The sequence below is a fragment of the Excalfactoria chinensis genome, chromosome 4, assembly GCF_039878825.1.
Source record: "Excalfactoria chinensis isolate bCotChi1 chromosome 4, bCotChi1.hap2, whole genome shotgun sequence".
NCBI classification, from domain to species: domain Eukaryota; kingdom Metazoa; phylum Chordata; class Aves; order Galliformes; family Phasianidae; genus Excalfactoria; species Excalfactoria chinensis.
This window is the reverse complement of record NC_092828.1, coordinates 51,412,848-51,439,498: the sequence shown is the minus strand read 5'-3', so window position 1 is coordinate 51,439,498 and position 26,651 is coordinate 51,412,848. Positions and strand designations below refer to the sequence as shown.

Genomic DNA, 26,651 nt, shown 5'->3' with positions numbered 1-26,651 from the left:
TTTGTGCCTGTACCTTCTCAAGCAGAGCTGATGACTTCTGTAATACAGTGCTTGCTGCATCCTCTTGTTAATGTTGTTTAGTGCATCGTCAGTGAGAAAACTATACTGTAACTGCATTTGCTAGATAGTAGGACCCAAAAACAGTGAAGGATTGAGAGCAACTGAGAACAGAAAAGAATTACCTTAATTAAGGCAAACTCCTTCTAAGTTTAAGGGGATTATAGTTAGCAGGATCAAAAAAATGTGCTATGAGTACTTCTATATTCAGCATCTGCATTTTCAGTCAAGTGCTGAATGATTGGAAGGTAGAGGGCCTGCGGAAGTTCAACTATTATATTTAGGATTACCTTAGAGTTCTTTGTTGCCATGAAAAACAACTGTCTTTTAAAAATCAAATTTCTCTTTCCATATTTCAGATACTATAAACCAGTAATTATAAATGCACTTAAGCTGGTTGTGCTTTTGAGGCAGAGAGTAGGAAACAATTTCATAGGAGTATGACTTTATCCTTTACCTTTTCCAGAGTATGTTTGTATTATGTAGGTGTGTCTCTTGTCTTACAGCATATACCATGTGAACACTGAGTATCCTACATGTCTTAAATAAGCATGAAGAATATTGTGTCAGTTTTCAAGCCTTCTTGGTTTGTTTTCTTTTTTCCCCATTTGCCTTCTACAGCTTTAAATCAGAATTTTATTGATTTCAGACTTCATTTGTTATGTGTACCTTGGAAACCCTTTCATGATTTGGTCAAAATGTATTACATCTTTAAATATGCTTGAGAGACATGTATTGTGATTTTTATATAGGAAAGTTTGTATGCATAGGTCTCAGTTCATTTGTATCAATTTATCATACAGCTTGCTCAATACTGCATCAGTAAGCAATTCCAGTGACTTTTAGGATCAAGTGGAGCATATGATGGCTTAAAACCTGCAATGATGGGAAGATGAGGGTAAAAGCTGAGTGCAGTGGACTCCAAGCATGTTTATTAAGCAAGTGAGATGTGTAATTTCATAGGACTGAGCCAACACGAAATCTTTGTACTAGAATTGGCAAGCTTTTGCCAGGTATTTTTTTTTTTCTAATCTGAAAACCCATACACAGCAAATGTATTAGTTCCTTGTGAGAACGAGGTTACAGCATCTATAACAAGGAACGTTTTCGGCCTCCTTCAGTGTAAGGATTAGGTTAGCTACAATAACTCTATTTTTACTACGATTCCTCTCTAACATTATTTCTAATATCTTATATTCCTTGTTTGTTTGTTTTTTAAGCTTGCATGTAAATTAAAATCGTGGTTTTTGTTTCATTAAAAAAAAAAGTTTTTCAGTGGCTTTTCCTGTAAATAGCATGTCTGGTCAAATGCTTTTTTTTTTTTTCTTCAATATCTCACAATTACTGACTATTAGAGGTGGAAAATAAGCTCTGGCGATCATCTGGTCCTGCCTCTGCTCAAGCAGAGTTGCCCAGAACAGGTAGCCCAGGACCATATCCAGGTGGCTTTTGAAGATTTTCAAGGAAGGAGACTCCACAAAGTCTCTGGGCAGTTTGTGCCCCAAGCTTTTTCTTCTTCAAGCTGAACAGTCCCAGCTCTCTCAACCTTTGTTCCCATGGTGGTTATTCACTCGTCTGCCTCTAGTGCAATTATGTCTTTCTGTGCTGAGGAACCCAGAACTGGACCCAGCACACCAAGCTCACCAGTGTTGAGAAGAAGGGAAGGATCACCTCCTTTTACTTGCTGGCAATACTTTGCCTTGTGCCACCCAGAATACTGTTGATTTTCCTTGTGGCTAGAGCATGCTGTTAACCAATGTTCAGCTTGGTGTCCACCAGAACTTCTATGTCCTTCCTTGCAAAGATGCTTTCCAGGTGGAAAGTTAAAGAAAAATTGCTCATAATAAACAAGATGGCTGCTCCAAAATTAATGCCTCCTATTTTACTTTGTTGCCCCATAATGTCAGAGGCAGATGATGGCATGGCAGTAGATGCTGAATCTCCCTGCTGATATTCTGTTCCATTTTATTGCTGTGTGACAGATGGCAATGGGGGTGGCAGTCTGAAAAAGTATCTAATGACATGGGAGAGCACATTAAGCAAAGGTGTGGAATTGAATTTGTCCATGGGGAAGAAATGGTGCCTGTCGGCATTCATCAGTATTTGCTCAATGTTTGTGGAGACCAAGCAGTGGGTGGTGTGTTTCAGCGGTGGCAATAGAGGGTCACCTCCGCTGGTGCAGATTTTTGTGAGTATGGCATATAGGCTCTTGTTCATTGCTGGTGGAAATGCACAGCTAACAGTGGAGACAAAATTGAAAAACAGAGTAAGTTGGTAAGTAAGGGAAAGGACAAAGATGAATTCCCAAGCTGCCTCTTGGGCTGACACCTCAGATGTTCATTGGTTGCTGTTTTTCTGGTTTAAATACCAGTTTGTACTTGTTGAAAACTGTGCTATACTTGCAAGAAAGGCAGAAAGACAGTCCTGTTTCCCAAGCCTGCAATTTTTAGACTGTGTTCACTAGGCAGTGGTTAGCACTTTGTTCTGTAATCCAAGGGAGGAAAAGCATACAATACCTACTTATAAATCAGTTCAGTATCTGTAGATCCTTTCTCACTTAAGAATTATTAAATTAGGTTTTTCTGTAATTTCTAATCTGTATTGTCATTACAAAAAAAAAAAAAAACAAAAAAGGTGAAGTTTCTGAAATACAGGTTCAATTATGTGTTATTGGTATTTATTTCTGGAATCGCTTAATTGGAACAGAGTTTATCAGTTTGAATTCAAACACTGAAATTAAATATTGGACTTAAAAATCCAGACTCTGATTTCATTACCATTACTGGATTATTTGTTATTTGTTTCATAAAGTAATGTAACTCTTTGCTGCTGTTTAAGGACCTGATAGTTGTCATAGCTTTCTGTAACCTTATGATTTTCTTATTTTTCAGGGTCAGCCTGGTCCTCAAGTAAGTGCCATCTCGTTTTCTTACATAAGGCTAAATGAAGCCTATGAAACTCAGTTTATCTACAATGTAATTTGATACGGAGTTTTTTTGATTGTGCTGCATGAAGTTCGAAGCTAGTAACCATTCAGTAAAACAAATACTTCCCCAGAGAGAAGCGTGGGGCCTCCCATACGGTTGTTTGAGTTCCCTCAGCTGTTTGACCAGATGGTAGGGTTAACAACGTGGTACTGAATAAAGCAAATCTCCTAACTATGGCTTGAAACTTTGCCACCTAACTTTAAAGCAAGATAAAATAACTTAGCAAATGTGTAGCAAATGCAGTTCTTCAACTGCTTATTAATCACATACTAATAACATTGCTATAATCCAGACAGGCCTCAGTTATTTTAAATATTGTGCTGCTAGCTGTTGTGATTAATTATACATGCTCCTTGGATTAGTTCTGCTGTATTTAAGAATAGTAGAACTTTGTCTTGTGAGCTGTAATTGAAGATGTGGAAATCCAGGGACCTAACTTTGCTTCTAATGTAGAAATAGACCAGCAAAAGAGGAAGCACCTGGTATAGCAAAATTTATGTGTAAATTGTTTCAGTTGCAGGGTAAAGAAACGTGGAAGAGCAAAGAAACAGAGGGGAGGGGGTGATGTGGGGAAGCCAATATCAAATCCAAGCTCAGTGAAATTACTTGGAAAAACTACTTTTTGTTTACCTAAGATGCAGTATAAAAAATAAACTCTGGTTTGGGGGGACCATCTTAGCAAAGTAAGTTGTCTGAGCCAGAATTCAAGGGGGTGTTTGATATTTCAGAATCATAATTGTAAACCAAATCTTTGCAGCATTGTTTTTGTTTGTTTAAGTGAAGATTTTCATTAAGGAATGCAAACGTTTTCCTTGAGTTTTTTGCTTCTTCACATCCCTTTCTGTTGGAAAACAGTTAAAGTGTTACAAGTCCTCTTCACACTCAGTTTGAATGCTGTATATCACTGCTGTAGGATTTTCTGACACTCTACTTTGCAGAGTGCCAGATTCTATTTAATGTGATATACATAGTCTATATAATATTTGGAATGGGCGCCTTTCCGTAGAGCTTTTACTTTATGGTAAGTAGGCTCTTGGCCTGTGGCCTGTGCAGAGGTATCTGAAGCCTTTGTGCTGTTGGCAATGAAGAGATGGACTGTAGTTCTGAGTGGCACTCTTGTACTGAACAAGCTCCAGTGAGGACCTGTGTATGTTATCTGATCCTTTGGACTGCCCTGTAAGTTGATGTTGACTTGTGCTGCTACCCGTGTGCTTTCCACCTGAGCCTGGATCCCCATTTCCCCCATCTCAGTTCCTTTTGCAGAGTGTCTCTTAATGCTTGTAAACAACTTCTCACTTCCTGGAGCTCATCTGTGTACATGAAATGCCTTGAGGTACCTGTAGGCAAAGTACCACAACAGAGATAGTAACATTCAGCATAATCTGTTTTAGGAGTAGATAGGCAGAAAAATCGATACTATGATCTAACTTCACTGGTTCCTCTCAGTAGAAACGTTTATCTATTTGCCTTCATTGTTGTTTCTTTGTTGTTCACTCTTAATAGTGCCTTTCCTCCTCTTCAAATCAATATGCTAATATTGCAGCAGGAGGATGTAAACTCAGTTATTTTGACTGGCTGCATAAGTCCAGAAATAATTCCTACAAATGCACGCGTGACAGGGGATATTGGCATAAGGCATATGGAGATTGAAATGCCTAAGTATAAAGGCTTGTTTGTTGGTGTTGACATGTAAGTTGACTAAGCACTGCTTGTAGTAGATGAAGGTTAAGTCAATCCTTAGTGCATTTAGAATACTCTTCAACTTGTTGTAGATTCCTAAGGCACATTTCCTGCTGACAGGCATCTGTTGCTGCGTGGGAAGATTTGGTCTCCAGCTTAGTCTCTGGCAGCCATATGTAAAAGAGCAGGAGTCTGCTGTTAGACTGTAGTTGTATCTGTCAGTCATGTGCAGCTGTCTTGGATACCTAGGTAAATTCTCAAATGACACTAGTTGCATACAGCCATGCCTCTTAATTATAGATCCTGATTATAGGCAGCTACTGAATGTAATCAACTTGCTACTGACCTGCTTTTTAGACTATGTTGACAATTTGCGGGGCTTAAACTGCTAAATGTTAGATGTTCTCCTCTTAAAAAGAAACTTAGGTTCAGGTAACTTCTGTAGCCATGACTTTTGAAGTGTTATTTTAAGCTTTAGTTGAAAAATCTGAAGATGTTTATGAAGAGGTTTTAAAAGTATTATTAGAATGTGTTTTGCATACTGACAACGTAAGACAAACTGTTTCCCATTTAAAAAACAAAACAACAGTTTGCAGGAATTTCAATTACCCATAAATACACAGAATTTCCCTGTTCTTTTCTGTGCCCATAGGGAATTTAGAATGAGAAGAATTGGTAGGCTTCCTGCCTTCAAAGATCACAATTTCTGTGTTGATGAATGAAGCACTTAAAAAAATCTTTTGAAAGTTTTTCTATGTCCGTGCAAGCTCAAAGCTAAATTCTAACTGTTTTTATACTCAGTGTATTCATCACAACTTTTTTCTTGCCTTGATTTTCAGGAGGTAAAAAGTTAATTGACCCAACTTGTACATAATTACTGGCTACAATTACTTAGTTGTAATGAATATCATTAGTAATATTAGTAACATCTCCTGTCTCAGCCACTGAGTTTTTACTGTTATTCTTCAGCATACAACTGAAAAACTATTTTTTTCATTATTCAAATGGAAAGAGACTTTACTAAAACACAAATATTTTTGGAAGGAGGCTATCAGCAGTAGTCAGCATGAGTTCATCAAGGGGAGGTCATGCTCAACCAACCTGGTAGCTTTCTATGATGTTGTCGCTAGGTGGGTAGGGGGAGGGCAGTAGATGTAGTATACCTTGATTTCAGCAAGGCATTTAATACTGTCTCCCACGACATCCTTATAACAAAGCTGAGAAAGTGTGGGATAGATGACTAGACAGTGAGGTGGGTTGAGAACTGGCTGACTGGCAGAGCACAGAGGGTCGTCACTGGTGGTGAGGAGTCTGGTTGGAGATCTGTAACTAGGGGTGTTCCCCAGGGGTCAGTGCTGGGTCCGTTCTTGTTCAACATCTTCATCAGTGACCTTGATGAGGGGATAGTGACCACCCTCAGCAAATTTGCTGATTATATGAAGTTGGGAGGATTGGCTGACACACCTGAAGGCTGTGCTGCCATTCAGCGAGATCTGGACAGGCTGGAGGGCTGGGCACTAAGAAACTGGATGAGGTTTAACAAAAGCAAGTGTAGAGTCTTGCACCTAGGGAGGAATAATTGCATGCACCAGTATAGGCTGGGAGAAGACCTGCTGGAGAGGAGCTCTGCAGAGAGTGACCTGGGTGTCCTGGTGGATGACAGGTTAGCCATGAGCTAGCAGTGTGCCCTCATGGCCAAAAAGGCCATTGGCATTCTGGGGTGCATTAAAAAGAGTGTGGCCAGCAGGTCGAGGGAGGTGATCCTCCCCCTCTTCTCTGCCCCGGTAAGACCTCATCTGGAATACTGTGTCCAGTTCTGGGCTCCCCAGTACAAAAAAGACAGGTTTCTCTTGGAAAGAGTTCAGCAGAGGGCCACAAAGACGGTGTAGGGCCTGGAGCATCTCCCCTATGAATAAGGGCTAAGTGAACTGGGTCTGTTTAGCCTTGAGAAAAGACTTGATCCAGATCTATAAACACCTGATGTGTGGGGGGCAAAGTGGTGAGGCCAGACTCTTCAGCAGTGTGTGGAGACAGGACAAGGGGAAACAACCAGAACCTGGAGCATAGGAAGTTCTGAATGGGTGTGTGCAAGAGCGTCTTTACAGTGAGGTTGACGGAGCACTGGAACAGCCTGCTCAGGGGGGTGGTGGAGTCTCATTTTCTGGAGATATTCAAAACCTGCCTGGATGCCTACCTGTGCTACCTGGTGTAGGGAACCTGCTTTGGTAGGGGGGTTGGACTCAGTCTCTGAAGGTCCCTTCTCACCCCGACAATTCTGTGATTTTGAATTATTTTCAGAAAAAGCTGATGGTTCTGTTTTATCTTTGAAAACACGATTAAACTTAAAATAAATTACTGTTAGGTTTAGAAATGAAGTACAATCATATCATAGGTTGGTCTGTAGAACAGGTAGTACGAACTCCAATGTTTTGCTAAAATCTCAGTTCTGAATTTTGAATGACCTTCAGAAGAAAACTTTTTTTCTTGATTAGAACATAATTTATATACATATTAAATATATATTGAGTTGTGTGAGAAAGGTGGTGAGTGGGTGTGTTTGTTTTTTCGTTGTTTTGTTCCACAGTAAGTCTTTACAAATTCTAACCTGCTATTTAATATAATGGTATGTGTGATTGAAGCTGAAGTCTATTTTTGACAATTCTGAAGTTATTTGAATAATGACTGTACTATCTGGGTAAAGGAAGAGACTTGTTTTGAAATTGTTGTTTAGAAATAAAGTCTGTATAAAGACTAGGAAACTGCATTTGGTATTGTGAGAAGGATAACAATGTTCTTTTAGCAAATTCTGTTGGAAGTAAATCAACATACGAATGTAGGGTGGGGTGTGTTGATTCAGTGTGACTGTCTTAGACAGTTGTTTACTTTATAGTCATATCCTCTCCCTAACTGATCTGTGTTGCAAAAGGCTTTCTCATGTCAGCATACATGAACTTTCTGTGTAGAACTTTGAGATACAGCAGCCCCACAGATGCTTCTCCCCCCTCTTTGGCAGCCATTCAAATCTGCATTAAAAGTGGATAAAGTATTAATGATTGATACTTGTTTTAATGAGGCTCTTGTTTTCCTGTATGTGGAATGTCTGTGGAAGTGATGTTATTTTAGTTTGAAATTTTCCAGTTCTGTGTACATGATAAAGAAGTAACACAGTAATTCTCGTGTCTTTTCTAATGTTGAGCTTCAAGGTATGTGACTGTGTGTTTTTATTTTCTGAACTTTCACGGCAGAGATTCTGATTGATGGTCAGATGAACTATTGCTAGCTTGTACTGTCAAAAGAATTGATGGGAGCCATTTTAATTTTGTTCTCTGTTTTTTCTCAAGGCCTAAATAAAATAGCAGGACAATCCATAGTTCTGGGATGATTGGGATAGCAGCAGTGTATGTTATAATATGTTTATCACATTCCTAGAGAACACTAGTGGTACGGAAAGCCCTAGACCTCAGGAGGGAGGTGAGTAAGAGAAGGAAGGACTGGAAGGAGGCAGTGAGTTTTGTGCAGGGAAACATGTTTTGATTTTTTTTTCCTTGGGTTTTAGTAGTCTGGAGAGCTATCTGCACTCCAAGACTCAATTACTCTTTTTAGTAACTTCAGTGATTCAGTACTGGAATGTTTGATTTAAAAATACATATCGTGTGTGCATCAGTAGCTTTTTAAGCTGTGGTCCAGGTATCCAATATGCCCTGTTGACTAATGCTATAAAATGGTTTCTCCCTGTTTCAACTCTTAGATTTGGATTTAGTTCTTTTGTCTCAGCCACAGTAAGTCATACCTTAAGCTTTTTGTTTCTTGTTCCCAGCAGTTTGCTTTTAGAAATGCCTTGAGCCTCTTTCTTGTGTGTAGAGAGGGGAAAGGTGACAAGAAGTATACTTATGAAGGCCAGAGCCAGCAGAAAGCTGGAGAACTACTGAATTGCCATTGGATGCATGGTGTTGTGAAGTCATTGATCCTGAGAGAAGCCTGGTGGCTTTATCCAGGCCATCAGCTGTTCACCTTCTAGAGAAGTATCTTGTAGGGTATTTCTTTTAGCAGCTGATACCCTAAGCTCCTTTGTAAGCTTTTGATCCTGATAAAGTATAGAATGAGTCAGACTGAATACAAAAATACCATCTGCTTTTGAGTTACGTGTAGACGGTCAAATTTAAACCTCAGCAATCACTTGAACAAAATCCAGGTACAGTCTGTCAGGTTTTTGTTCTTGTTAGGAAATATCTTCAGTAAATTTTGTGCATCATCTTAATCCATTATGTAAAACTGAAACTACATGTACAGAGCTATAAGTTGGTGTAAACTCATGAAATGAACTGTTACTGTGATCCTTCACTGAAAGGGAGTCAAATATCATCTCCAAATATTATCTTCCATCTAAAGACTTGGAATTGGTATTTTTGTTCATTCTGAAGTGATTTCTAGCATCTAAACAGTGCAAAGAGGTACTATATTGACCATGTCCTGTGTTAGATATTATTGTTGTCAGTGGGTGATAAATTTAGCAAAACAGAACCTCAAACTCCAAACATTCAAGTCATAAATTGTTCTCTCAAATGCAATTAGCAAGTTCAAACTAATCAAGTTTTACTTATTTTCATTTACATATGATTAGCCTTAGTCTGAGAATTTGCGTTCATATACAGCAGTAGAAGTTGATTTAATGTAAAGAAAAGAATGAATTAGTCTTATCTAGTAGCCATGTAAACGTACGCTGGGAGAATACAGCCAAACACAACAGGTAAGAGGTTGTTTCTTACATATATACCAATAATGAAGCTGATTATTGATGCAATTGTGGTTAGAAAAACTTTGCTATGAGTTTTGGAATCAAAATATTTTTAACTGTGGACATCACATAAATTAAAAAGCTTCTGGAAAGCCTTATGTATTTTTGCTCTACCTTTGTTTTTCCTTTCTAAAGCTGTAGTAGAGTACATGAAGAGAAGTGAAATTGCAGTCTTCTCTGGAAACACCTAACCCAAGTTAACTTGTGAACCTGAGGAAACCAATGCCATCATGTCCTTTCATTTTATGTTAGTTATCAAATAAAAAGCAAGCATCTAGCTGCTTTCTTTCCTCGGTTTTATAACTGTATAGCTTGATCTTTTTAACCACATCAGAGAATACAGAAGGAGAAATAATGCTCAGAACTTCTTTACTTGCAACAGGTGTACAAGAATGTTTATGACCCAAACAGTGGAATGTATCTTCCCATGTGGAATTTGTGGAATTGTTTTGTTAAGGGTTGGTTTCTCTATTTTGATAAGAATTGAAGTTAACTTTGTTAAAATAAAGTGACAACGATGATAAGCACTTGTAAAATACAAAAACATTTCTATCTCCCCAGGTAGACTTTATTATGTGTGTGTAAACCAACATAACTGTGAATGTTGAATGTCTTTTCAGCTAAGCAGCTGCTATTACTGAAAATAGATTCTTTGCTTTTTTGAGGAGGTAACAATTGGAAATTCAGGTACAAACGATGCTGGGCTAATAGTTACACCAACACTATGAAAGCATCCACATTAACTAAAAAGACCAAGGGGGGAGTAAGTTCAGGCATGAACAAAGTAAAGTTCTGCAGTACAGGATTTTGTGCTCAGCTTACCATGTTTCTATTTTTTTTTTAATTCTTTCCTCACCCTTTAGCCAGAATCAGCTAGAATTACTTCTAATGTTGTATTTATGACTTCCCTACCATACCCTGCTAAGTGAACTTACCTTGGAAACAGAGAGACTTGTTAGAGCCTCGTTCATCATACATTAGATGGCCAAAATGGAGGTTAGGCTCCTGTCCTAGCTTTCCTATGGTATTCTTTTTGCTTACTATGATAAGCATATCCAGATAGTTACTGAAACTGTAACTCAAAAATATCTTGTACTGAAATAATAGGATGTTCAAATGTTCCATGGCATTTCCTGGAACTGGCAATTTATTTCCAGTTTATTTTCCTGATTCTTAAAAATACCAGATTTGTATTTTTCTAATTTAGGAAATAAGAACTCAGATTTGGTTTTGAGTATCTGTAAACACAAAATTAGAATATTCATCATACAGAGCTCTGTAGAGAGGTCTCCTCATGCAATCTAATGTCAGCTCTGGCCATCTTCACAATGCAAGATCTGTTGTTACTAAGGTTTCTTTTTCTATATCTGAAGAACTCCATATTAGCTATATGTAGTGTATGAAGAAAGCTTGGAGGATGGATTCTCAGAACAGTTAAGTTGTTAGGACCCAGAATTTTAAAGCTGATTATCTCATTTCAGTAGTCCAAATAATGACTACTTGTGGTACTGCTACTTTTTAAATCCAAATCTTAATTTTAAAACAAACAAACAAACAAAAAAAGCCACCATAAAACTCAAAAAGAAAACATAAGCAAGACCTTTCTATCTTTCTTATGTTGGCATAATTAATTTCCGAAAAAAGTTGCTAACATTTGCTTTACTCAAGTGAATATAGAGGCCTACCTCACTTGTTGCATGCATTAGCATAAGTGTTATAGGAAAACACACTTAGTCATTCCAGTAACTCAGGGTGTACTAAATCTTCTAACAGTAAGTGAAGAACTGTGAAGCAAAAATGACTTGTAATCCTTAATTTGGTATGATGTTGTGTGGATTAAGAGGGCACATATGAGTACAAAAAAGCAACTGCAGATGTAGAATTGTGATTCCAATGAGATGTAGAGTTGTCAAAATATAAGTGTGAACTCTGAAACATTTCTTTTATTCCTAAATCATTTGTTTATAAAATGACCTCTTTTTTTGCTTCATACTATTCTACAGATAGCAGAAATAGGACTGCTCTGTTTTAGTAGGAATTACGTCAAAGCAAAATCTTGCAGTGTGTTCAGGAACATTACATAGTATTTTACTATTCTGCTGTCTGTGTTTTTTAATTCAAGATCAAGCCCATAGTTTGTTGTTTTTATCAGTTCTCATGCTGTTGTCAGCTTTGAGTTCCAGTTCAATTTGTTGCAGGTTCAATTATTCTTGTGTTAAGAAATGAAGAGTTATAAAAAATATGTATTTCATTAAGGTTATGGTGACCTCAGACTGATAGCCGAAATCATGTTTTGAAACAAGTGAAGTGAAATATTTCTATTCCTCTGTCAGTATTGTAGTTGTTTTGCTTCTAAGTTTGTTCTATTAGAAGCTTCAAAATGTTTTCTTTTTATTCTCTATCATAAAGTGACACTCTTGTCATTTGAATTTTTACTTAAAGCAACCTTAGATGTTAGCAGGTATGTTCAGGTTCTTCATATTGAGTTGGTGTTGGAATAAAGAGCTGTGATGTGTTATTCTTTAAGTATGAGTCAATTTGAGAGGAGTGAGAATTGAAAAAGAATGTGTAGCAATTCCTTTCATTGGCGTTGCATTTGTACTTCCAGAAATGTTGTTAACTGTGGCATGGAAGTTACCATTCTGTTTGTGAGCTTTAAATCAGAATTCTGCCTTTGAAAATGCTGTGGTTGTCCTTACAAAAGCATAGAAGTTCCCAGTGTTTTTGGCTTTGGATTTTCTCTCTGAGAAAGAAGCATGTAAGGTAATCTTGTATTTTCAGGAGCGCAATCCAGCTATATTGTACAGTGCGTCTCTGTTAGTGATCATTTACTTTTTCAGCTTAAACTTTACAAATCTGAACAGTTCTCAAAACAACAGTTTAAAGGATGTTATTGTAGTTTTCTCCTGCTGTAGGTGAGCAAATTGACAATTAGAAAGGCTTAGTCTTCCTCTACCATTTGTTTGTCTTATTTTAGTATGTGTGTTACTTCATTTGTTAATTTTTATGCCTTTATCATTGTATACTCTTTAACTTAACCAAAATTTATCTGTGATTAAAGGTTGATGCATTACCATCAAGAATTGAGTGTGACTTAGAGTCAAAGTCTTTGTCTCTTCTAGCAGCCACTTGTAGATAGAAGAGTTTGGAGGTATCTTTCATCACTGGTACTTACAGGTTGCCTCAGATGGACTTGTCCTGTATGTATTTTATCATTATTTGTCAAGCTGTTCTTGTGTAATGTTTGTTTGGATGGTGCTGATTGGCTGTTATATGCTTGGCAGACACAGAAACAATTTAAAGCACTGCAGCAAATGTAAGGGTGGATGGGAAAGGGTAAAATCCTCAGGGAAGTTTAAATTGGTATTTGACTAAAATGCCTTTTTTCCCAAGCCTTAGCATACCCTCAGGTTACCTAGATGGTGGAATAATTTCATTGCTCTTAAGCTGAGGAAGTTATATTGCTGTGTATTAGAAGCCTTTCTATTCCTAAGGCAGTATTTTACATGGTTATGGCTTTATACCAGTATTTTACTGCCCTTGCCCCGCTACTAACTGTGATATTAAATAATCTAACATGATCTTTTTTTTTTTTTTTTTTTTTTTTTTTTTAAACCAGTAGTATTTCATAGTAATGCTTTGTCATGGAGTTATCTAGATCAATCTATGTCTGTGACGGGGGGGCAGTAGGCCCATAGGCCCCCTTGCCGCCGACAAAATGGGAAGGGAAAAAATGGAAAGGGGTAGGGAGATGGAAGCTGGGCTTCAGGAAGCAAACAGAGAAGTGGCAGCAGTCTAAGGAGGAAAACATCTAACTATGATATTGGAATACGAGATAACACAATATAATACAATCTAATTGAAATTGAGGCTAATAAATCAAGTGAAATAAGAGAAAGAGAAGTTTCCAAAGACCAAGAATCCTACTTTGAAATTGAAGGCACCACAGCTTGGAAGCACACCCACACCCGCTGTCAGGCAGTGAGAAAGAGAGTGAGCATCACTTTCGTGACGTGCTTCCCTCTCTGACCGTGAGGTCCTCTGGGACGTGTAGTTCTTCTTCTCTGTGCTCCACATGATGTCATGATGTGGAATACCAATAGCAAAAATTACCAAATCATGACATGCTTGCAAATAATGCTAAAACCAGCCTTGAATGAACAAATGTATCATGTAGTGAGTAGCAAAGTGTAAATATAAAAAGTGCACACATAAATGAAATGCCTTGGAAAATATATAAATAAAACTTAGGGCTGTTGCTACTGGAATAAATGTGATGACTTTGGGTTTACTGCAGTGAACAGAAGAATGGAAGTGACATCCCCTATAAAAAATTTGTTACATCTTCATGCTGAAATTAATTTTAGTGTTGAAATCCAGCATGTGTGTGTTGGCTACCGAACTTGTAAGGCAGCCAGTTTTTGCTCAATTAGACAAATTCAGCTTCTCTTACCTTAATGTAAATGTGTCTTGTTATGATGGCAGGCATGGAATTAAATTCTTTAAAAGGGATACCAGGCCTCCAGAACTAATTTGCAATTAATGTTAGTTTCTCAGTAATGAATTTTGGATTTTTTTCAGTTCCTTCCATACAGAGAGAAAAGGTAGAATGGGGGAAAGAACAAATTGAGGGGAACAAATTGTGTCACAACAATCAAGTTATTTTTTTCCCTTGAATTGGCTTATTTGTTTCACTGTCTGCTTGTTTATGATTTTTGGTAGAATTCCCTACCTTGCCAGTTAAATATGTAGACCTCCTTAACCTTATTGGTATTCATAGGATGATCTGCGTACTTCATATTTGCATGGTATTTCTTTTCAAAGTAGCAGATGAATGAGCACAGTTGAAAGATCCGCAGGATTTGAAAGCTGAGAAATGATGTGACTTCAGTGACCAAAAGCACTCCTTTTCTAGTGACTTGTACTGCGTAGGTAATGACAGCAGTGGTGAATCTCCATTGCTCTGAAACTTATTCCCTTGCTTTCTTTTGTCTGTTTTTTTTTTCCCCCTCAAAGTTCTTGAATCTCAGCCAGTTATCCTCATCAAAAAGAGTCTTTTAAGGCTCACAAAAAAGGCTAAGTGTATCTAAAAGATGCTGTCATTTGAGCTGAATTATTTCAGAATAAGTAACCAGAGGCAAGCACCAGAGGTCTTTAAATTACAGAAGTTACTGTTCAAGCTTTAGGTTTAAAAAAAAAAAAAAAAAGAAAAGAAAATGAAAAAAAAAAAAACAATAAAAAACCCAAAACAAAAAACAGTACTAATAAAGGAAGGAAGTGTTAGATTGTTAGATTATAATAAATAAGGAATCAGCATTCCTGAAAATATCAGGAAGTTGTTAACTCTCTGCAAGGAGCTGTTTGCTTTCTAGGAATAAATGAGAGAGAATTGGCTTATGGGTAAAAATCTACCAGAGGAAGTATGAAAATGTTTCATGGTGTATTTTCTAACTGAAATATCTGGAAAAAAGGATTTTCAGGAGTTTGATGGGAAGGAGGTATAGTGTTTTCTTTAATTTCTTTTGTTTTGTAGAAGAAAGTCAGAATATACTTCCGTCATTCCTACAGTTTTATAAGCATTAAATTTCACAGAAATGTGTTGATCCTCGTTTCAAGTATGTTTTATTATTGTTTTATTGTTGTTTTCACAAGTTTTCTTTTGATACATATTTTTTAAGTATATTAATAGCTTTCATAAAGTGGAATGTTTTGATTGACATAAAGGCATCAGTAGCTCATGCATCTGACCCCCTGAGCAGATACATGGCATACCTTTAGAGCAGAGTATCTCCATATTGGTACAATCTGCTTATTGGCTGCTTACTGATAGCATCCTCATTAGGTGACTAAATAGAATTCCTCTGTAGTTTTACAATGCTACTGCTATTCTAATAAAAGGGGATAATTGGGAGATTAAGCAGATATCTAGATATTTTTCTCCATTGTTTCATATCCTTTTTAATTCTCAATGCAAACTAAAAGATTTCAAGTCTGTGGCAATAAAACATGTTTATAGCTGTAACTTCTTTCCTGCTTCAGTACTTTGACACAACAATAAATGTAGTTTTGTGGAAATGGTGAAGCAGTCTATCTGGAAAACACTTTACCCTCTAGTTGTTTTACTGTAAAATCTGTAAGCAGCCTTTCATTTCTCTTCCTGTCTCCCAGACATGTAGGTTTATAGCTGCCTAATTCATTGCTCCTTGAATTCCCATGGGGTCATTTCTGTTGACCTCAGTGAATATTTACTGATGAAACTATAAGGCCCTGGTCAACTGCACTTTGTTTTGTTACTGAATTTTATCAACTCTTGAACTTTTATCAAGAAGCCCATGATTTCTAGTGTCTATATCTATTGATACTCCTTTTTCTTGTTCTGTAGCAGCAATGATATATTGGATTGGTTTTTGCCACGTGACATAAACTCTCAATTACTGAGTGAATACGGAGATAGAAATGCAGTCTTGCTTGTGAATTCTATCACGTGCATGGATGCAAGCACGTGGTCTTGTTGGAGAGGATATAGCAGGGATACAGAAGAACAATTTTCTGCTCAGCAGTCTGGTGAAGGATGGAGTGGGAATCCAAACATCTATTCTCAATGCATGGAAAGGAAGAGACAGTCTCTGTAAAAGTAAAACAGTATGAAAGGGTTTATCTGAGATACAGAGAATGAGGAGTTTTTGATCATACTATAAGAAAGTGGCATGATGCAGTCTGCAGGGGTGTGTGTAATAAGACGGATCTGCTGAAGGACTGGCAGAAGAATAGGAGGCCTGGACAAATCTGTATCAAAAGAAAATTTCATTTAGGGGATGTTATAGAAACTGTGTATTGAACATTAAAATTGGTATTGTTTGTTGTACTGTTAGTAAAAGTACCTTTTCATTGTGAGTTGAACTCAAAAATCCCAAGATTGGATTGTAAATAGCAAATGTATTGGATTGTAAATAGCAAATATATAGCAAAAGCTCAGTGTTTTGTTAGTTTGAGGAATTTTGATTCTTCAGGGCATGCCTCAGTTGCGTTTTCAGCTGTCTGTGAAGTTCTGAGGGCAAGCTAAAAATTTACATGTTTCTGTCCTTAATGTAAGGTTATATATTCACATCTTCCCTGCACCAATGGCATTACAAATTCTGGACGCTTGCCTGTAAGATGAGACTTGTAAATAGTAGACTTTCTAGTCTGTTGTTGTTTGGTAAGTCTTGTGTGGTGAGATTTCCATTACACTAGCTAGGATTTTTGTCTTTTATTTACAGCATTGGATCAGAACTAATATCAGTAAGCAGCAAGTAGAAGATCAGGAAAGCATACTCTTCACAAGGTAGTGAGGGCTTATTTTCAGTAAGTGTCTACCTTATAGTATAACAAATGATGGTTGTTGTATTTTTTGTTTGGTTTTTTTTAAAGGCTTCGCCATAAGTCAGCCATATCCCATGAAAAGAATAAAATTATATTTAAGAGAATATAATTTCAGATATAGAATCTGTTCAGGTTCACTGGAAATTCTTGCAAATGCTTGTAAAATTTATGTGAGGTGTGATATTGGCGTTGTAAGTACTGGCTGCAGAAATGGCCAAGTTTAGCAAGTGCCAAAACCAAATTGCTCAGTAGCTCAGGGTTTGCATGAAGGTTGTAAGATTATAAGCATAGGAGCTTAGAAATTATATTGTATAATTTAATACTCCTTGCAGTTTCTTATCTTGTGATTAATTATGTCTAATCCTAATTCCCGAACATCGATAGGTTAGACTGGGGGACTGCAAAAAGCTTTCATCCTCAGAGTAAATCGCAGGAATTGACTTGACTTAGCCAATGTATTCATGCAGTTGTAAATATATACTTAACCAAGTTGACAAATTGACTTCCTTCTTGAATTTCACTAGCTAGAATTAGGCTGACCAGTTCACTTCAATGCTCTCCACAAATCCACTGTTCCCTTATGCTGCCAGTTCCAGTTTTACTGTGGTTGCTGTGACTGCTTGTAGTGGTGAATGCATTGCGTGTTGCTTTATCCAAAATGAAAATGAAGGTAGAATCTTGCAAGATGCGTTCAGTCAGGATGACTTAACCCATGGCTTTATCTGTTCTGGTGAAAATAAAGAAATGTGGTGCCTATGTAAAGAGTTGTTATTGACAGTGCTGTGGTAGCTCTGGTTGGAGCTGCTAAGTTTGGCATCTCCAGTTGCCTAGGAATCTGGAAGTCAGATGATCTGACCAGGACCTGGGGGGCACAATCCAGTTGATTTTGTTGGATTGGTTGTTGTCAGCTGGATACAGGCAGCTTCTTTATGCAGTGTTATCTAACTGTCACAAAAAATTGTCAGTTCCTCTGCCAAGTCTGCAGAGCTTTTGACCTAGACTTGGAAACACTGCTGTTTTTTTAAACTCCTTTGAAAATATCCCTTAGTATTTTCATTTCTACATTTCTGTTGTTGCTTGAAGCCTTTTTGTGAAGTCATGGTAGAACTTGCTGTATTATAGTTAAAGACAGATATGTAGCAGATATATATACCTGGCATGAGCAGGATTGCCAACCACTATATCACCTACTGCACCAGGTTGCTCAAGGCTCTATCCAGCCTTCCCTTGAATGCCTCTAGGGATAGGGCTTTCACAGTTCCTCTGGGCAACCTGTTCTAGTGCCTCACCACCCTTTTTCTAACATCTAATCTAAATCTTGCCTAAAACATAACTTGTAAAATTATGAAGGAGGCAATAGCTGAAAGTGTGGAATGCAAACTTAGCTTATTTCAGGAAATGAATTATAAAATACCAGTTATATGGAAAATCATGCTGATCACACTCACAAATATCTAGTTAATCCTGCTGGGAATATTGCCTTAGTAAAGACCAGAAGTGTCGGTCTCCTATTTTCCAACCCTGTCTCCTCTTGCCCCTCCATTCCTTGCACACATTTATAATGTAAGGATTTCATCAGAGAACAGAAATGAGATTTTGATAGCTTCTATATCCTGCTCCCCCCTCTGCTCCTCTGCCTCCCCCCCCCCAAAAAAAAAGTCATCTGCCAATAATCTTGAACATGACTGTTGAAATGTATTTGACCTTGATTTCAGTTCTTGGTTGGCAGGTGCCTGGAGACCTTTCAGTCTGCTCTAGAAGATCTTGCTTTAAAAACAGTAGCGTTTGTTGCCCAATTATGAATGCAGATTTTGCATGTGTTTGTGATTTACAAGGCCTTCCTTATGTGAAACAGGCTATAAACTCTCTTTGGAAATGTATAGTAGTCTGGAGCAGATAATTACACTCTGAGAAAAGAGCCTCTGTTTCCAGTGAAAACACTGTAAAGTTATTTCAGAAATGCTCTGACCTCAGACGTTTCATATAACTTACACAAAATGCTTTCACATTTGTGCAGCAGCTAGTGGCTTGATCTCTGCCATCTCATAAATGAAAGTGCAGAAGTCTCCTTGGGAAAAAAGCAGGATGTCTATGTTGTGGCCTGCAAAGCCAGTGTTATTTTACTCACTCAGTTCTTTGTGTCTGCAGCCTTAAACAGAAGAAATCTTGTCTTCCTTTAAACAAATCCAACTCCTAATCACACCCTGCCCCCGCAAACTCAGCTTTTCTTCAGGTTTTTTTCTTTCCTTCCTCCACTCAGTGTACACACACTAATAAATTCTGCTCTAAAAACCTTGGGAGAATTTCTTAGCTCAAATGGAAAGAAGATGTCAAAGACTGAGGATAGGAATTTTTCTTTTTAAACAATTGAAACAATGAGGGAAGAGCCAGAGATGGGTGACCTTGCCATGTTAAAAATGCATTAACTTTCTTTCAGCGAAACCCCACTGGTTCTCTTTGATGGCACCCGTAAGAACTATTTTTGTTAGGGTTTGTTTGTTTCATTTAAGCCAAATAGTGCAAAGGAGACGCATTAGAAATACAAGTGCAGAGACTTGTGAGAATGTTCACACTAAAGTTGCTTTTGTGGCCTTTGTGAAACAGCTGTACTTAACCTCTGGTACAATAAAATTGTCATATATTGATGAAAGGTTTGTACAAAAATAGCTTGTGCCCTGAAAGGGTGAGTTAATAGAACTCGGGGAGTACAAAATTCAAGTGGTCCTAATTACATGCTTTGCCCTGTAGAGAGCAATGAATGGAAAATAGATTTCTGAATATCGTGAGGACAGGTAATTTTCAGAAAACTGTGTTTAAAGAAAGGAGAACAAAATTTAATTGAATTTTGTGATTGTCTCGTTAAATAAAAAAAAGACAAAAACATTGGTGTGGATTGTATTTTCAGAGACCTCTTATCAAAGGAAAATCTGCAGGGAACACACCAGGGGCACCTCTATGGGTGGAGTTGGCTGAGCATATTGCCAACAGCTGTATCAGGAATATGGTCTAGCTATCTGAAGATTTGCTGGTGAAGGCACTCATGTGAGCATGCTTTATTTTGTTTCTGTTCCACTGAGCCAGCTTAGTTCACTGAGGTCTCGGGCATCTTACTTGGAACCAACTGACCTTAAGTCAGCTATTATCCAAAGCCCTTCAGAAAGCAGCGCTACCCCCGTGAGTGTAAGGACAGTGCTGAGTGTTTGGATGATGGCAGTAACTTCTCTAATGGTCACAGCAAGATCTGAAGTCCATTATCTGTCTACTCTCTTGGTCATGTTGTGCTATCTGTAATTTCATGCCTAAGATCCAAGAAATAGGACTCTGACTGTAGCAGATGGAGGTCATGCTATTTGCAGTTTGCAGCCAGTAAGATATTCACAGCTGGTAATGTTTTAATAATTCAAGGAGGTAGAATAGCCACAGTTCTCTGCTTATGCTCTGGGTTCAGCTAAGATGTGTGGCAGAGGTATCCAGTGATTTTGCTTGGTTTGTGTCTAAAGAGGCCAGTTTCTTGCAGGGCAGCACAAAAAGGGGACAGAGGCCATAGTTAATGGCACAGGCAGCTTCAACTCAGCTTGCAGTAAGCTCTGCCCTCCCTAAGGCAGAGGAGGGGAGGCCAAGTAGCAGACTTGTGTCCCTGGCCTCTGCAGCAGGCAGAGGTGGCAGGTTGTGGAAGGAATGGCATGTGCTTTTAAAATCTTTCCTTGAAAGATTTAGCAGTAGGTGCCCTTCTCTGGCATGGATCAGAAATCCTTAAAAATAAGCAGAAAATTGGCTGCAGTAGGAATATCAGAGTTCCATGTGGCTGATCGCATCTAAAATACCTAGCAGACGGATCTTCCCTGCCCTTGCGTTTCTGTGGGCCACGTGAATTTTTTTTACAAGTGCAAGTTGTGAAACTGCCCAAGCGTACTCTTCTCAGTAACCTCGATTATTTTTAATTCTGTTGCAGACTTTTCTTGTTCAACATGCAGTACTCATACAATCGTGTGCAGCACTTTCTGTCATAACAGTGGGCCATCTAGCTTGGGTGGCTCCTTTTGTTTCCAGCTGCTTTCATAGGTACCTCAGGTCCTTCTTTATAATGAAACACCTGTGCATCTTTCAGAAGGCTGGAGGTTGCATCTGCTCTGTGTAAGCAGCTGGTTCTCTGCAGGCTTGCTAGCATTTTTACTTACAAGACACTAACCTGAAAAGTAGTTTCAGAAACCTGTGAGTAGCTTTCTGGAAGGTGCTCAATAAAAATGGAAATTAAAGGACCTTGCTGTTTTGTGATACTGTTGCCTTTCTGTTTTTCTGGTGGTAAGTATCAATAAATATTACTTCTGCAGAATCATGTTACATAGATTTCTCATAAAAGAGCTTATTTTACCTAAAATAGCGCGTTTGAGACTAAACATCAACTTCAGTGTTTCCAAAGATAGATATGAAAGCACTACTTTTAGATTCTCTAATCCATTTCTCTTTGGCAATCCAAGCTATAAAGGGTGCCAAAATAAATGGCAGATTTATAAGCCTTTGAATTTAGTAACTGCACTTGAAAAGAAGTTTTACAGTGTTAGAAAACATTTATTATCTAACAGGAGATAAATTGTTGCCCATAACTGAAATCAATAGAAATTTTGCCATATCAGACATAGTTTTGCTTATCTAAGCAGTCTGATTTAGCAGATGGAACGAACAAAGTATTCAGAGAATAACTGCACAGTGCCTATAGTTAGTACTGCAAAGAAGCTGTCTCTGGAATACCACTGACATCTGGTGCAAAAAAAAAATGACAAGGGAGCACTTTGTTATGCAGAAATCGCTGGTTTGCTCACGCATCTTTCTTGTAGCATCCTATAGCTTCACTGGTGTCATTAATTCATTACTTTAATTCTTTCTTTCTATTTCTTTCAGGGCCCTCCTGGTCCAAAAGGCGAGAAGGTGAGTTGATATACGGGTGACACTTCCCAGGTGAATGGATATACGTCGCAGCATGAACTAAAGACACAATTTGTATTGACCCAGTGTAATGTTAGATGATGTAAGAGAGCTGGGTAGCACACAGATGCTGTGTTAAACCTATCATCTCATCTTTCCACTTTGCAGGGAGATCAAGGTGATCAGGGCCCTCGGGTAAGCATTTTAAAAAAAATGTTACACTTCCCCTTCGCTGAGTAGGCAATTAGTCCTTAGCGCAAAACTAAATTAAATACACTGTCTGAGCTAATTATGCTTATTAGCTGCATTTACCCTGCATGTTGAAGTCAGTGTCTGCAGGACAGTAATACTGAACGTGATCAGATAGCGTCTGAGAAGACCTGAGTAACAGCAGTAAGTAATGCATTAAAATATAAAGCTTCTGAATGGAAGCAGGTTTCAGTGATTTTGCTCTGCTATGAAAAAGTTGGCTTTCCTAACCAAACCTTTCAGTTTCACCAGCAATGTTTTCACGGCTTGCATGGGCTCCCACAATGCAGAGGGTCAGTGGGTACATAATAAATGTAGTTCTTGATTTCATATTTTTATTATTTAGTGAATTGTAAACAAATATGTATGCATGTACTAGCTCATTTTCCTAAAATGTATGAATTTAGTATTGTTAATGATAATATTATCACCTCTTAAACACATCCAGACACTTAAACAGAACACTGTTCAGCTATATAAACATAAAGTTTCTTTCAATTTTTAAACATCATGTTTATTTTAACAGTGAAGTAAAGAAGAATACAGGGGTAAATGTTCTGATAGTTTGGCTGTGCCAGTTCATTCTTCTTTACATCTGTGCTTCATTAGAAAATGTTTGGTTATGTTGTTCTAATACTACAGTGATTTCCTTCTTTAGTTGCATTTTTGAGAAGATTTACATAATCGTAAACGTCTTCTGTGAAGAATGCAGAATATTTTGAAATTGTAATTTTACTGTCTTTTTTTTCAGCTAGTAAGATTATTTAAAGTCATATTTATCTATTTGAGTTTGGTGTTGATGTTAGCAGTGTTGTATTACCTACAGGGTTCAATTTCTGTTGTTTCATAGAGTCATAGAATGGCCTTGGTTGAAAGGGACTACAATGATCATCCATTTTCACCCCCTCTCCCCCCAGCCCTGCTGTGGGCAGAGTCACCACCCACCAGACCAGGCTGCCCAGAGCCACATCCAGCCTGGCCTTGAATGCCTCCAGGGATGGGGCATCCACAACTTCTCTGGGCAGCCTGTTCCAGTGCGTCACCACCCTCTGTGTGAAAAATTTCCCCTCTAATATCTAACCTGAATCTCCCCTCTCTCAGTTTAAAACCAATCCCCTTTGTCCTATCACTATCAACCCATGTAAAGAGTCATTCTCCCTCGTTTGTTTATATGGTCCCTTCATGTATTGCAAGGCCACAGTGAGGTCTCTCCAGAACCTTCTCTAAGCTAAACAAGCTCAGTTCCCCCAACCTTTCTTCATCAGAGAGGTGCCCTCTGATCATTTTAGTTGCTCTCTTCTGGACCTATTCCAAGACCTCTGTGTCTTGTTATGTGTCCTGCTTAACCAAATCACACCCCTCTACTGGAGAGCAGTAGAGCCCTTCTTGCACCATACAGATCATGGCTATGACTGCTTTGTGTTACTAATGAATCAAGTGCTGATAACTACCAAAAAACTTAACCTAAAACGTTTGGGTGTAAGGACATTGTAAAGTCTTAGGTACAGAAGTATGCGCCAGTTGAGTTTATCTGAATAGAGGAGAGGAATCAAGCGAGGTCAGCAGTAGGGGAAAGAAGTGGTGAATAACACCTTGTAAGCTAGCAGCATCTTCATTCGCTGTTTATTTAGTCAATGCATGCTGTAGTAAAGTACCTGTTTTTGAAACGTGCATGTAGCTTAATTTGCCCAGTCTTCTTGTTCATTTATTTGTTTGGTTGGCTGTTTTGCCTTTTTTTTTCTGGAGTGACTTTGTGTGTGTTCCACAGTAGCTTCTTTTTCTTCCCTCTCCGTATATTTCAGGAGTAGTAAGTGCTATGATGCCTCTGACCACTTCTTGTTTCATGGTACAGCAGTTATCTCTCTTGATAACTGTATTCAGGGAGAGCCTGCTTGGGTTACTGTGCTGAGAGATTTACAGTGTAATTAATGGAAATTATGTGTGTCATCCAGTCATGCTCCAAATAAAACTAAATACATTTGAAACTGGTTGATCACCTTTGCATATAGTGTTTCACCATTGGCTAAGTCAAATGTTTTTGGAGGTGACTGTGGTATGATTCTCTGTTTTAGAGAAGTTTTGCACCTGTAGGTGGCTGTGGAATGATATCAGCATTTGGATTTGACGAGTATGCAGACGAATTGGATATAATGTCTAGAGATGATGGACATCTTAGAGCTGATTTATCTTTTAGAGATGAAAAGCTTGAAGTTTATTTCTTTTATGACATTTTTAACATATTGTTTGAGTCCAGTTCTTAACGTAGTGAAGATTTTATTGTTTCAAACCATTTTTCAAAATTTGAAACCGATCTTTTATTCTGCTTAAAAGCTGCTTTCTTTCCTCCAAGTATTTTTCATTAGCAAAAGAAACCCAAACAAAATGTGGAGACTCTCCATGTCAGAGTGGAACTGTAAGCTCTTAAATTCTTCTGAAAGAAAAGCATATAAGGAACGGTAGTAGCGTCGTTAGGTATGAAAGATCCTTCCTTCTGAAATATTATCAAAAGTGCAGTCATTGGAAACGCTGAGTGTATGCTGAACTTTTTTGAAATTCAGATGTTCTAGAAAATATTTTCCATATACTAAAAGAACAGTAGAACGCTGACCCTCCAAATACTGCACAGAAGTCAGAAATGTGAATTTTTAGAATAAAAGAGCTTTTTTTTTTTTCTCCCTCCTTTTGGCGTGGAGAAGAGGGGGCCTTTTTTGGAAGAAGAATCTGAAAGATTTTCTTAGGTATTCAGAATTAATAGCTGCTGACCAGCCTTTATTTTACAGAAATGGTGGAAGGGCTATAGTTCCTAATACCAGATGGTGTAATCCACTTATGTCCATATGTAAGCAAAACCAGCGTTCCAGTAGTGTGGATGATGAAGAAGTTCATGCTCTGACTCTGCATTTGAACAGAGCAGGTTAATACTGCATCGATCTCATGAGACTGCAGATAAGATAGTGGTGGGTATATTCGAAAGTCATGATCTTCTTTGAAGAAATGAAAAAAAAAAAAAAGTAAAGCATTTTTATATCAGATCTCTACTTATTACCTTAATATTCTGGCAGACTAAACATTTAGGTCAAATGCAAAACAAGCAGTCTTTTGTATGCTTTTCTTTTTGCAGAGGACATGGCCCTGTGATATGTCATTCAGATTTGCATTACTGTACTGAGCCATGGCAAAATGAAAAGGGGTGGTTTTTAGGTTTTTGGCTGTAAGAATAAATGCTGAGATCAAACCACTGCTTGGTTACAGTTGCTGAGCTCTACCTCTCAGTCTAAAAAAACCTTTGAAGATTTTGTATGGTGTGCGTACACAGAAGAGATTGTGCCCTGATTAATGGAAGTGAATGTCGAGGAGTGGATTGGCTAGAACTCTTTGTCTTGATCAGCCTATTGTTGTCCTTCCTTAATTAATGTAACAAGTATCTTCTGTCCTTTAGATGCACTAGTGATTCGTTCTTTATCAGGTCTAGAAATCAGTAGCTAGCAGTTGCTTTAAATTGGTTTTAGTACAGTAAGATATCACACTGAAAGATTTTCACAAAGCTGTTCTCTCCTTTTGGTCTATGTAAGTAAACTTCACCAGCTGCCGGCTTTGCACAGAAATGATAAAATCTCTCAAACTTCTGCAACAGAAGAGATTAAGTAGAGAAGGAAAAAAAAAAAAAGTATTCAGGAGTTTATTTTATTGTGATAACCTTTATTGTCTTGAAGGTTAAACAGATTCTTTATATACTGTTAAACCAGATAGGCTCTGATAGCGATATGTGTTTTTCTATTTAACCCATTCATCCCTCTTGTTTACTTTTAGTATATTAACTCTTTAATTACTGTCTGCTGAAGAGAAATCACTGCTTTGCAATAGAAATTTTGCAGGTTCTGCTCTTCTGTGCTGGAAAACTATTTAAAATTTGTCTACAAAAGACAACGTAGGCCTGGAAGCAGACTATTTACTGAAATACATACATACATATTTGTATTTATAGAAGGGCTGCTCCAAAAGTAACACCTCTTATTTTAGTGGCCTACGATGTAACAGGGTGGGTGGTGCATTTCAGCACTAGCGATAGTGATGCGAAAAATAAGCCACGTTCCAAATGGCTGTGAGCAGCTGTCACACCACAAATTGAAGAGCTTCTCAATTAGCTCATCTGCACTAATAGGCTAATGATGGAATTGAAGAGCAAAAAGGACCCCATAATAATCAATGTTGAAAAGTATTTTTTTGCTGGTGGGAATTTGCTCAAACAGTATGATTGTACATTTTGTATCTGTTGTAGTTTCCATGAAAATAATTAGAAGAATAGTGCTTTTAGAGCAACCTATGTTGATATAAGCTTAGGCTATAAATATAAACTTAAGTATTGCTTCACTTGTTACATTATGGACAGTGCATTTATAAACAGGCTCGTTTTAAATGGAAATTGAAGATATCTAAGGAATCTGTTTGGACTTGTTATTTTTCAAAGAAAACTAAATAAAGCCTCTATTTAATGTGCGCGTATATTATCCTTAGTTAATGTGTCTCTAAGGAATATATTAAAAAAATACGTTGAGCCCCTCCCTGCTCCTTCAGACAATAAATGGAAAATCTACATA

At 37.8% G+C, this 26,651-nt stretch overlaps 1 protein-coding gene across 1 annotated transcript in view; it reads left to right on the top strand.

The window, feature by feature from the left end:
- Positions 1-26,651, top strand: part of COL25A1 (collagen type XXV alpha 1 chain) — a 279,646-nt gene that overhangs the window by 159,628 nt on the left and 93,367 nt on the right. The window contains exons 5-7 of the mRNA XM_072335135.1: positions 2,949-2,966; positions 21,781-21,807; positions 21,973-21,999. Of these exons, the coding sequence (XP_072191236.1) occupies positions 2,949-2,966; positions 21,781-21,807; positions 21,973-21,999 (72 nt within the window). The remainder of the gene's footprint in view (positions 1-2,948; positions 2,967-21,780; positions 21,808-21,972; positions 22,000-26,651) is intronic.